General features: G+C 43.2%; 1 protein-coding gene across 1 annotated transcript; it reads right to left on the reverse strand.

Moving 5' to 3' along the window:
* Positions 1–989: 989 nt before the first annotated feature.
* Positions 990–13,312, reverse strand: LOC103249800 (E3 ubiquitin-protein ligase HECW1-like; the record flags this gene model as incomplete). Its single annotated transcript, XM_008048422.1, has 4 exons — positions 990–1,357; positions 8,710–8,908; positions 10,880–10,994; positions 13,166–13,312. Coding segments are annotated over 4 exons (573 nt in total), but the record flags the coding sequence as incomplete, so codon positions are not given.
* Positions 13,313–13,689: the final 377 nt, after the last annotated feature.

Here is a 13,689-nt window from a genome sequence, read left to right on the forward strand (position 1 = left end):
TGTGGGGTGTTATGTTTCTGCCCTGGGAGAAATGCTGGATGAAGGAGAAGTATCATATTGCCCTTGATCCCTAACAAGCACCATCACTCTCTACAGCTTCTTAGTGTGGTCCCTGTGGACAATCGGGTGTGATGGAACTTGAACACCATGATTAAGAAAATAAAAGGAAAAAAGCACACACAAAAATCAAAGTTAAAAAGAAAAGATTTGTCTGCCAAGCAAGTAAAACTTGGTTTTAAGAAAAGTCATGGTATCATCTATACATTTTTTTCCTTTTTGAAGGAGAACTGTAGCTAGACAAAACAAAACAGCACAGAACTCAAGTTTTCAAACCAACATAATATGTCCTTCTTCCCTTTCTCCCATTTGAGTTACTACATTCTACACAAAACAATGGGGGTTGAAGCCTTGTTCTTCATGCTACATCAGCCAAGAAGTTTCCTTCTTGGACATGTGCACAAGTTGTTTCTTGTGTGGTGAGTATTCACTAGGGATGTTCTCCCACCTAGACTCCTCTTAACTCAAATTGAGCCCACAATCCTTACAACCATAGGGATGCACTGCGTCGCATCAAGCAGCAGGTGTTTTTCTCGCTGTTAACTGTTGGAAGTGTCATATTTGCACCATGTCTAGGCTAGTTCCAGCTGATGGGACTGATGCCACATGTGAATCATGAGTTGAATGTATAAAAATTTCAGTTTTGCCACTGCTGTCCTTTGGATGGATAGTATGCACAGGGAAAGTAGAAAGGGAGGAAAACAAAGAGTTGATCAGCTCCTACTTCTGGAGTTGGTTGTTGGAAATTATAAAAAATGGTGGCTCTGCTCATAAGACATGGGCGTATAAAAGCTTGGAATGCTTAATGCTCAAATTTTCCCTTAAATGATAGAAATGGAAGTAAACATTTATTACCATTTGGTCAAGTGTAGCATAACTTGCATTCATATTTCATTGTTAGTAATGGAGGTATGTGGAGATATACACAGACCTTGAGACAGCTGTTTTTTTTTAATATTGCATACAGGCTAGCAGTTCATTGAAAACAGAGGAGAGAAGCCTGAAGGTTAGATCTTAGAAGAAGGTAGTTCTTCATGCACAGCTTTTGTCAATCCTGATTTGGTTTGAAAATAAAAATCATGGAATACCAAAATCAAAGGAGAGTTGATTAAGGGAAAGGGAAAGGGGAATCATCCGAGGAAGGGTGATGTCACTGGCCAGGAAAATGTCAGGCGAGGTTCCATTTCCTCACTCAAGTCCAAAGGTGCTGGTTTCTTCTACTGCTGTTAACAGCTTTTCATACAACATAGAGTATGAGGGATACGGTGGAAGATCCAGTCGGTTGAAGCATGTGTGTGCCCTGAATGGGGAGAAGAGATTGGTGAGAGTGTTTGTTTCAATGATACAACTGGTTCTGGATATACCTGTGACTTAGTCTGATATTGTGAATAAAAAGGGAACCCAAAGTGAGCAGGACCATGATTTACGACCACCATAAAACACTGCAAACTAAGAGCCATAGACTTCTAGAATGAATAGACCAGTTGAAGGGATGGAATAACTAGAAATGGGTGGCTTGCATTTGTAAGCAAATTGTACTATACTAGAACTACACTACCAAACCAATGATAAACTTTAAGGGATTAGTCTGATTTCGCAATTGCATAAACTTTGATGTGGTCGGTGAAGGAGGTAGAAATATAATTAGTATTAAAAGATTATATTCCTAAGTCTTCTTGCTCAACTCTGACTTCTGAGCCTCTGTGAAGCGTGTGTTACCTATTTAGAGGGGCCCACGATACCTGGAATTCTGAGGTCGAGTTCTCCATTCAAGCCAGGTGTGCCCTGAAGACAAGTCTAACTGCCCTACCCCAGCAGAACATACAAAACCTAACGCCAAAGAGCTGCATTTCCAAGAAAAGCTGCGCTTGTGAGACATTCCTCCCTGGATGCCTGGAGCATCCTTGTGCCACCCGCTCTGCTTTGGCTTCTGCCTTAGTTACCATGTGCTTCCTCCTGTAGGCCCATGCTTGCCAGTGTCTGCCTTAGACAAGGAGCATCTTCCCTGCCTTGCTGTGAGCATGTGAACCTGGAAGACCCACGTGGATGTCCAGCAGTGAGTACAAGAAGCCCAGCATACATAGATTCCCTCCTGTGGAGCCTCAAAACACCTGACTGGGTGCTCCCTGCTAGGAGTTCTTTGTTTTTGTGGAAGTTTTTGTTGATGTTGAGTTCGTATCAAAGTAGGGAGGAGGGGGGATAGGAGCAGCGCAAAGTTCATTTTATTGCCTTTTCCTTCCTAGGATTGGTGTGTTGAAATGGTGTTTGGAGACACCAACCAGCACAGAAAAGGACACTCTCAAGTCAAATCAAATCACAAAACAAACGTACAAAGAAACAAACAAAACTAAACTCCCTTTATTAGAATTTTATTTGGGATATTAAACTCTTCTTTTAATTACAAGATCCCTAGGGAACTTGTATATTATTCACACTTTTGTTTTGAATTATATAAATTGGAGTACCAGATCATGGTGCAGGCTGGTGCAGCACTCAAATTATGGGGGGAATTATTTTGGGGATGAGGAGGGTAGGAAGAGTGGAGAGGGAAGGTGGATTTTCCTACACAGGGAGGATCTAGGGAGGATGCTGGTGTTTTTGTCTGCCCAGCATCCATTCCTCCTCTTGGCAGTCCTTAGGGAACTATGTCTAACCCCCGCCTCCCTTTTCCCTGTCTCCCTTCCCTCTTAAGCTCCAAGGGTGGGCATAGGACAGTAAAGTATCTGATCTTGGGCCTTAAACACTTTATTGGGAAGACACATAAAAATAAACAGAGATTCGCAGAGTTTTGGATTATTATCTAAGTTTCAAACAGGCCTATGTTTACTTCAAAAGAAAATAATTAAAATATTATACCTAAACATATTTGTTTGAGTAAAAGTGAAAGGGAACTCAGTACATTGAGTAGGGCAATGATTACAGTGATTCTTCTCTATATGTAGAAAAATCAAAACTAGAACATACACTGGGCTATAGCTAACCACATTAAGTGGACAGAAAAATTCCAAACATGCTTTTGGAACTAGCTGAGGTAGCCAGGGGCCAGACATGAGCAGACCTCATCTTCTCAGTTTTCTTCTTCTGGTCATTTTAACTGGCACCCGTGAGTGCAAATATTACAGAAAAAAAATCTCATTTACAAATTAATTGGAACCAAATGAATTCCGTAGAAGATCATTTCTGGGAATAAACAGAAAGCATTAGCAAAGAGCTTCTAGTCTAAACACCCACCGTTTCTTTACTAGTTGCCTTTGTTGCCTTTATCTACAGCTTTGGTTAACTCCTTTAGATAATTCATCCAGAGTGAATGAACACAATCAAATCATGATTCCATTCGGCGTCCCTAAGAGCTCACCACCCACCAGGTGTGGTTCTAACAGCACCAGAGCACCTGCTTACCTCATTCCCCGTGCACCGAACCAAGAGCTGCCAGGTGGAGAGGGGCGGTGGTGCAAGCACAGACTCAGGGCTCGCCACTCTAGTCTGACCCTAGTTGAGACACTTACCAGCTTTATGGCCCTGGGAAAGTCCACTAATCTTTCTGAGCCTCAGTTTTCTCACTTGTAAAATGGGGATAATAATACATGCTGTGTGCACCTCAGAGAGTTATTGGGAGGATCAACGCTAGAACGCACGTAAATACCTTTTGTAACCTGTGAATCGTCATTTACACATAAGATTCTCTTAATTAGGCAAGCATGATTGTGATAATAATTTTAGGCATCGAGTCATACTTGTGGCGACTTAAGTCTCTGGCCCTTCACATGACCTACTTGCAAATGAATCACTCTCAGCTCACACTTGTGCGACGGATGCTTGGAACTCCACATGGGTCTTTTCAATCATGTCATGTCAAATTCCACTCTGTTGATGTCAGTCTAGGGTTCCAGCATTTTGAGATAATTTTGGATTTGGGTTGTGCCAACCACTGTATTGCTTACCCTTCCAATCTGTGTTATCTACACAGTTGAGCTCCCTGTCTCTCTGGTTTTTCAAGTTATAGATTGAAGTGTTAACCAATACAGTGCCAAAGAAAGTATTTCTCCTTTTCAGAGGCAGCTTGCTGCTGATTGTTCAGCCGTTTGTGAAGCCATGTACATAAGTTGTTTCCTTTATGCCAATCTTCTTCCACTGCCTAACTGCAGCCTCAGCCTCTTCAGATGGGTCTTTCTCTTATCCCTGATGAATCTACTATGTTTCGAGTTTGTCAATAACCTTTTGATCCCCAATCCCAGAAGTCCATGCCCTGCCCCCATCTGCTCAAGCATTTCAAAAGCATTGAACAGCCCTTCCTCTTAAACATCTCCCTCCCTTGGCTTCTCTTTGGTTTCGCAATGGCTGTCATTTTCTCTCCTGAGCTCCCTGATGGCTCTCCCAAGCTTCCCTTATAGGTCCTTTTTTAGCCTTAGCTACACAGAGCAGGGTTTCTTGCCTTGGCACTATTGGCATTTTGAACTTGATAATTCTTTGTTGTGGAGACTGTCCCGATGCACTGTAAGATCTTTAATAGCATCCTTGGCTTCTACTCACGAGACATCAGTGGCACTTTTCCCCCACAACCAAAAATGTCTCCAGACATTGCCAAATGTCCCTTGGGGGCAGGGGACAAAGTTGCCTTCCCCACCCTCACCTTGAGAACCATTGCTATGGGATAACCAGGCCTTCAACTCCACCCTGGGGCTGAGCTCAGTTCACATCTGCAGTGAAATATGTTCGTGTGGGCATTTTGTTTGTAACTTTTAGGCCAGTTAATCACCTATGACTTTGGTATCCTTGGCCCCTGCCCCAAATGTAAGCCCCTAAGGGTCTCTTCTCACCTTTATTCTATCTCTACACTGCTGAGTTCACTCTGGCCTTGTTTCCGTGCTTCTCTTTCTTTCTGGCCTTTCCTCTGCCCTCTTGGGCCCTTGTTCAAAGTAAGGAAACTCTCTCACCCCCTTAAGCTCCTTCCAGATGTTACCTCCATGTCCTTGTGTCCCCTTGTAGTTCTCACGAGTGGAGTCTGCCCACTGTCTCACACTCTGTAATGTGGATGAGCATCCTTCTCACTCCCACTGTCAACTCCACATCATGACTTTGTAATCCTTGGTCAAAACATTTCTGTGAAGCCTGAAATATTTACTACTTTTCCTTTTCAGAAGAAGTTTCTGACCCCAATCTAGTCTGGTTAAGAAAATATTTAGAACCATTCTGTCATCTCTGTGATCCCTGGCAAACTGCATATCTGCTCCCTGCAAGTCTGCTCCCTTCTCTGAGACTTTGGGACAATTCAATCTGACCAAACTTACAAATATTAAAAAAAAATGTTCCTTGACCAACCTCTTCCTCTCTGCCCTTCTGGTCCCTCATCCCATTCTCTGGTAATGACTATTCTACTTTTGATTTCTATGAGATTTGGTGTTCTATTGCATATAAGGTGGCTATAGTTAATGATAATACATTGTATATTTCAAAATAACTAGAAGAGAGAATTTTGCATGTTCTCACCACTCAAAGAGATGACAAATGACGGAGGTAATAGATATGCTAATTACCTGATTTGATCATTAATGTACACATGTATCAAAATATCACATTATACCCTGTAATTATGTACAATTACTATGTATCAACTAAAAGCAAAATGAAACTTAACAATGGGAAAAATGTATGTTCCTTTGAATCTCATGCCCTTTAGATAATTTTTAAAAAGCTATAGGTTTGCCTGGCATTTCATTTTAATGAAATAGGTTAGAGTAGAAAATTGCACTGAAGGTAATAAGGATAAAGTGCTGTTCTGAGGAATTGCGTTTCAGAGAAACACACATATATATGCAAATAATACACATGCATGTCCTGGGTTGTGATGTAAAGGGTATTTCTTTGTATGGGCTAGTTTAAAAAGCTTGAAAAGCAGTGAATCAGTGATTTAGATACACCTTCTTTTTCTTCAGACCCTCTGAACGTCTAGCTAACAACATTTATTAAAATCCTTGGCACTTAGCTTTAATCTTCCTTTCTATTTCATGTCCTCCCCTCCCACCAGACTGTGTAGTAGCTAAGGCCACGTGGAGGACTGGTTTAACACCTTACCCTCCAGTTCCTTGATCTCAAATCCAGTGAGTCTCACCTCTCATCTACTCTCAACTATGGTGGTATATGAAGCTTTTTCAGCAGGCACTAGGACATATCGTAGAAACGCCTACACTCAAAGTCCTTTCTCCTAACTTCTCATACATCTTATAGCAGGCAAAGACTTGGACTGACATAAGGTTTCCTTTATCAGAGGCTATGACCAGGTTTGACTTTGATAGCTACTATGTGGCACTCTCAACTGGGAAACCGTTGCCTTTTCTTTTTTTAGACAGAAGATCTGAGGAAAGAGCAGTTCAGGTCACCTCTCCTCAGGGTATTGGCCATGTGTACTGTGGTTTCCAGTCCCTGGGAAGCCTTGGGTCATTTGGAGTCTGCATTCCCTCTTGGCAGCTCAGTGCTTCCTGCTGCCTGACCAGGTCTTCTTAAACTACAGTTCTTGAAAGTCAGAGATGATTTCTTTCTCTCCTCACATAGATCACACATTTTAAGTTCTTGGATCTTTAGACATGATACAAGGAAGACTGGCCAGCAGTTATTATTGAGAAGGATATTTTCACTGTCCTCACAGCGACATTTGCTTCTTGGGTCCTCCTGTCCTAAGGTGAAGAGGATCCTACTTCCCCAAGAAACCATCTCTGGAGCTTGTAGAGCAGGAGCTTTTTAGGGGTGCTTTGGCCCAGATGTGAAGCACCTCTTCATCAGTCCAATGTCTGTCTTATAAGCAATGTGGGTTAATAGTATTCATGTATATTTCAAAGCTTCCAAAGCAATCATGGAACCTACACTCTGTGACCCCAGATGACAAAAGCAATGGCTCCCATTTCCTAAAGAGTAAAGCAGAGACTCCTCAGTAGGATCTTTCCTTTGAGGCTCACCAAACTCTTTCTCAACTTTTTTCTGCAACTTTTAGGCTAGTTAATCACCTATGACTTTAGTATCCTTGGCCCTTTCCCCAGATGGAAGTCCCTAAGGGACTGTCCTCTCTTTTACTCCATCTCCACACTGCCCTGTGCTACATCCACTCTGACCTTGTTTTCATGGTTCCGTGACATCACTAAGAAATCTTGTCCTCCACACTGACTTGGCACTTCTTCCTGAACACGTGCTGGCCATTCCCACTCCCAGACCTTGCTCATGTTGCTGCTTCAGCCTGGAAGTCCCCTTCTCTCTATTCCTCACCTCCCAGTGCTCACCTAAATGGTGGTTTCTTTGTGGCATCCTCTCTGGGCCACTCAATCAGATTAAGTCTCTGTTCCACATCTTCACAGCACGTTCCTTGTACCCCCATTGAGCTCCTCTGACCCTACTTTGTGTTGTAATAGTTCCTGTCAGTCTGTGTTTCCTCCTAACTACAAGTTCTTACAGGCAGGTACACTGTTGTAGCTCAGCCCCTCCTCAAGTTGCATGCTGCAGGGGTAGGCTATTATGAAGGGCTGAAACTCAACAAATGGAAATTCTTGCCTTCTTAGTCTTATTTTCTTGCCAGATTTAATTCACTAGGTTCAGTTATCGGGAGAACCAGGCAAACGAGACAGACCCTTTCAGCTGAGGGTGTGCTGAACTGAGTGAGGTCAAGGCTGAAACCTGCACCAGGGCCTTCAGCTGCTGTTAGCCAGCTGGGCACACTCATTAGGGCTCATCAACACCAGATGGATTGTCTTCAGGATACCAGTCTAGGAAGGCTAGAGGAAGGCTATAGTTCAGTACATCCTTCCCAATAGGGATTTAGCAAAGGTAAATCCCTACATGGGTGGCCATATAGAAACAGAGCTGAATTAAATGCAAATCTTCTTTGTAATTAGAATGTGTCACACTAGAAGATAATGAAGGTCAATCTTTCATTCTGATGATTGAAGCAGTATTTATTACTATAGTACCTATACAGAAGTATCTCTTGTGTCCCATATGTCACCAATCAGGAACTTGGTATCCAAGGTGGCATGGAAAGGACTTATGGAGTGTTGGGATTAAAACTCACAGCACAGGAAATTTATTCTGTGAATTGCACAGAATAAACGCCTCCTTTCCCACATCTATCCCACAATAACTTTTTGATAGCTTACTACATAAAAGTCACTGTAGAGACCCAGAGGTACATGAAGTCTTATCTTCATATGTTTTAAAACTTGGTAGGAAATATACAATGCATACATAAATATAGAATGATCCTATGAAGTATCAAGTATTAAGTATATGCCATAAAAATACAGATACGGTGCTGCCAGGGTTACTTTGGGCTTCCAGCATATTTACACGAATGTCCTTGCCTCTCTCCTCTCCTGTGTTAGATATTCTCTTTAAATGAAGTTGGGCGAGGAGCACTTACCATGACTGACACACGGACCAAGATCTTACAGCTCAAATACCATTGATCATCAAAACTTCTCTAAGAATAACATAGCGTCAATCGAAATCTCAGAGATACCTCGCCTACACCTTTCCCTAATAACTCAAATAGTATTGCTTTGGGTGACAGGAAAGAATTCCATCCCAAAGGATGGTCATTCAAACTCAAATAGCAAAGTATACTTTGCCCTCTTCAGCAGGTTTCCCAGAAGGTTGGCAGGAGCTCTGTACCTGGGGAGAGAGGTAATTTTCCCCCATTTCTCTATGCAGAAACGCCGAAGCCCATTGCTTCCTCGAAGAGCTGCGAAGCCTTCGTAGGGCACGCTGGATGTTCCTGTGACAAACTGCAGTAATCTCAGTCTCTGCTCATTGTTGAAGCGTTCCACCGCAGCCCAGAACCAGCGGATCACAAGATGTCCATCGTGATAGCCTGAACAGAGCAAAGGGAGGGAGAGAGAGGATGTGGAAAAAGGAGGAAGGGGTGGAGGGAAGAGAGAAAGCAGACACACATCAGGTATGACAAGAGCTGAACAGTTGGTTTTGATCTGTAGATATCTCTAATGATGACCTTTAGACAGATCTAAAACAATCTGTGTAACTAGGTCAAGTTTTAAAACAAAAGTAGATTTAGAAAACAGCCACTCTATAAAAGGCCTTATGTCCTGAGGGATGTCCTCAGAGATGTCTGCTTTCTATTTAAACAATTGGGACTCCACTTGAAATGTTCCTGCCTCATATAAATGTGGACAAGGAACAGAAAGGCTTGGTAGACACAAACCCTCTATGAATAGAATATTTCAGCATGTTTTCTTTGTTCTGACATCTCAGCTCTCAGCAACCACATGCCACAGGAGAGTGTAGGACCTATGAAGGGTTGGAGGTAATGGCAAGCTTGGTGCCCCTTGAACAGCTGTTCTCAGGCCAACCCTGGGTGGAGACACGTTGGTCCCACAGAGGAAGCATTGGGTCCCTTTCACAGTAAGTTGAGGAGACCAAGCTTGGATCAATCAAGTAAGATAAGTGATTTGCCACTGACAGCAAATGCAAGAGGCATTTCAAGATGGGAGAAATCTATGTGGGCTGGGTAGAAACAAAGAAAGCTTCAGAAAGGGACGAGGTGTTAGTTCAGTGTACGAAGAAACTGTGTAAGTGGAGGGAAGGAGGAGGACATTCCTGGCAGGGGAAATAAAGAATAACAAGAACAAGGAAGGAATATGCAAGAAAGAGTAAGCCACTGGGGTAGAGGGGGATCTAGACGGAAAGAAAAATTGCTGGGGGTGTTAAGAAGCCTAAACAGCCAGGCAGAAACATTTTGACATCGCACCCTAGGTCAGCAGTTTTCACACCATTCCAGAAGGGCATAGGGGTACCACAGAGGCTTCTGCAGCTGAGTGTACTAAGAGATGAGGCAGGCTGAGGTTATGCCCTTGGCTCACTCAGTATAGTATTGATTGGGCTTTCCATGCAATATTTTATCTAAGGAGTTTTAAGGCTATAAAAACCATGGGAACATCTCTTCTATAAGTAATAAGGAACTTGTTTGTAGGTAGGGAATGGCCTGATGAAAGTAATGTTTCGAGAAGGTGAGTTTGGCAGCATGAAGGGTGAATAATTGGGAGAGATTAGAAATTAGATTTGGAAAGATACAGCTAGAACTGTGTTACAACAAACCAGGACTGTGGCTAAGAGGGCTCTAATTCTACAGGAAGTGAGAGACACTTCCCTGGAGGCATGCTAGCCTCTCAGGAGCTGGCCCCTGGACGGAGTGTTCTCTGTAAACCTCTACACCATGTCAAGCCAGAGACTCGACCAGTGGGTATGATGTGAACTGAAGAACAGTTCAGGTTGGAAGCTGGAGAAAGGCATGTATTTAAAAAGAAAGGCTAAATTTTTTGAGGTCTTCAGAAAGAGATGAATTATATATACACATGCGGTGGAATATTATTCAACCACAAAAAGGAAGGAAGTACTGAAACATGCTACAACATGGGTGAACCTCGAAGCAGTGTGCAAAGTCAAGAAGGCAGACACAAAAGACCACATTTTATGTTTCTATTTGTATGACATATCCAGAATAGGTAAATCCATAGAGACAGAATGCAGATTGATGATTGCCAGGGGTTGGTGGAAGGGGAGAGTGAGGGTGAGAGCAACTACTTAATGGGTACAGGGTTTCCTTCTGGGGTGATGAAAAATATTTTGGAACTAGCTAGAGGTAGTGGCTGTATAACACTGTGAATGTACCAAATGTCACTGAATTGTTCACTTAAAAATGGTCAGTTATGTGCCACATCACTTTCACCTCAAATATATATATATATACACGTATATATATATATATTTTAAGTGATGAATTAATTGTATTGTGACAGCTGTACCATCACAGTTCCTGCTAGCTCACCTCCCCGGTACTCGGTATTATTCCGCCAATCATTTAGGTCAATTTCTGCGGTACCAGCTATCACCAGCTCCAGCTCCCTGGCATCGAACACGGAGACAAGCCTCGAATCTACAACCTGGAATACAGATTAGGCCTCAGTATCCAGGTCCAAAACACACAGAAAGGTTATATTCATTGTTATTATTTCTGTGGATTAAACTGGGAAACTATCACTGACAATTTTTTTTTACCTGCAATCTTTTTAAAGTTCAAAATCATTGCTATAATCTGAATGTTTATATCCCTCCCCTCCCCAAATTAATATGTTGAAAAGTTTACCCCCCCCCCAGATGATAGTATTAGGAGATAGGGCCTTTGGGAGGTGATTAGGTCATGAGGGCTTTGTGCTTTTATTAATGAGACCCAAGATAGACGCCTGCCCCTTCCACCATGTGGGGACAAGTGAGAAGGTGCCTTCTGTGAACCAGAAGGCAGGCCCTCACCAGACACCAAATCTGCTGGTGCCTTGACCTTGACCTTCCCAGTCTCCAAAACTGTGAAAAACAAATTTCTGTTGCATATAAGTCACCCAGTCTGTGGTATTTTGTTATAGCAGCCCAAATGGACTAAGACAATCATTGATTTAAACATTTTAGAATACAACCCTTCATGCACTGGGAACAAAAAAAAAGATTCCATGCTTTTCACAGCCTCTGATGCTCCCTTTCAGAATGATTTTGTAAATAAACCTAAATGGACTTTCTGTAGTCATGTTTAAGTTTTCAAGTAGCATCATACTTTAAAGGCAAAGAAAAATCCAGATCACTTTGAAGTACATACTTAATAGCCATCAGTAGCACCATTTCACTTAAAATGAATTCTCTCTTTTACATACAATAGTGATTCATTTTCTAAAATTGAGCATTCTCTAGGAAAACAACTGTATTTTCCTTCCTTTCTCAAGCCTCGACCCTAAGATTAAGAGTCTTGTGCTCTATTGACTGAGCTAGCCGGACATGAATTTGTCTTTTCCTTCCCTTCTTCCCTTCTTTCTTCGTTCAAAGATCTGAGAGGTCCTGTTTTGTTAGGACCCTGTATTCTGGCTTTTTATCTCGTGTCAAATGTACCGGGTACAACTGAACACCTGCAGTGGTATCCCCTTTAATCAAATCAGTGGTATCCCCTTTAATCAAACCAGTGATGGATGAGACCACGGCTGAGGTACTTCTCCATTAAGGCAGGGAGAGAGAACATGCCAAGAACCAAGACAAGAGAAAATATTGACAGCCTTGTTTTCTAAACTGGAAAAGTTTAAGGGTGTCATTTTTTATGAAAGGATATCTAGCAGCTTTCCCTGACTTCTCAATTTACCACTCAGCGTGAATTACGTGGCACAAAGTGATGCTATAGCACGGGGTTCCCAACCCCAGGGGCCACAGACCAATACTGGTCCATGGACTGTTAGGAACCAAGCCACACAGCAGGAGGTGAGCGGTGGGTGAGGGAGTGAAGCTTCATCTGTATTTACAGCCGCTCCCCATCACTGGCGTTACCACTTGACCTCCATATTTTGTCAGGTCTCATAGGAGCATTAGATTCTCATAGGAGTGTGAACCTTATTATGATAACTGTGCATGCAAAGCTTGTGCATTCCTTATGAGAATCTAATGCCCAATTATCTGAAGTGGAGCTGAGGTGGTGATGCTATATATTTCATTACACATTATAACGTAATAATAATGGAAATAAAGTGCGCAATAAATGAAATGTGCTTGAATCATCCTGAAACTATTCCCTCTGGTCCCCTTCCCCACACCCCTTCCTCTCCCATCTGTGAAAAAGTTGCCTTCCGTGAAACTGTTCACAAAAGGGAACTGAAACAAACTGAAACTGATGCCAAAAAGGTTGGGGACTGCTGCTATAACAAGATACAAATTTAGCAAGCGTGGACAGTACTCCCTGATGTCTTCATTTATTATTGTTTGAATGAAAGGAAGCACCACTTGCACATATCCTGAAAAGAGCTAGGTGTTTCCACATCTGGCACACCAGTACCAGCATTCTGAGAGGATTTTTCACCCAGGACAAGAGTTGGGTCTCCAGAGAACTCTGATCCCTCACCTCAGCCATCCACCCCACGCGGGTGCTTGGCGCACCCTGATGAGTAGTGCCCACCGAGCCCTTTGCCTGCCTCGGTCCTTTCCCTCTGTCCTCCTCATCTGACTTGCTGCCTGCCCCAGGGAGCTTTGAGGAGTAGAGGCCACCCCAGGGCCCCAGCCTGCCTTCCCCAGGTCACTGGGGCCTCACCTCGTAGAAGCCTCGCACGAGGGCCTCTGTCTGCTGCACCACGCCACGCTCTACCCGCCACTTCACCATTCGCTCGATGTACTCTTTCTTGTTCTTCTCCGTCACCTGGGTGTTAGCTCCTCCAGACTTCAACTCCCTTTCTGTGACCTTGTGGGACAACAGAAAGATTATCGTGATGCATGTCAGTTCAGCTTATCTCCCAGCGAGGCATGCTGATTTTAGGGCGAGGGTTATATGCAAAAAGTCCTCTTTACACTACATCATCTCTTCCTTAGTTCCTTTTTCCTAAAAAGACACTGGTCAGCCGGCCTCGGTGGCTCAGCGTGTAATCCCGCGCCTTTGGGAGGTTGAGGTGAGAGGACTGCCTGAGCCCGCGGGTTCGAGACCTGCCTGGGCAGCGAGACCTCATCTCTACAATAAATAAAAAAATCAACCGGGTGTGGTAGCGCATGCCTGTAATTCCGGCTACTTGGAGGGCTGAGGCGAAAGGATCGCCGGAGCCCAGCAGGTCGAGGCTGCGGTGG

This window comes from Carlito syrichta, unplaced genomic scaffold (assembly GCF_000164805.1).
Source record: "Carlito syrichta isolate Samal-C Ts95f unplaced genomic scaffold, Tarsius_syrichta-2.0.1 Scaffold123436, whole genome shotgun sequence".
NCBI classification, from domain to species: domain Eukaryota; kingdom Metazoa; phylum Chordata; class Mammalia; order Primates; family Tarsiidae; genus Carlito; species Carlito syrichta.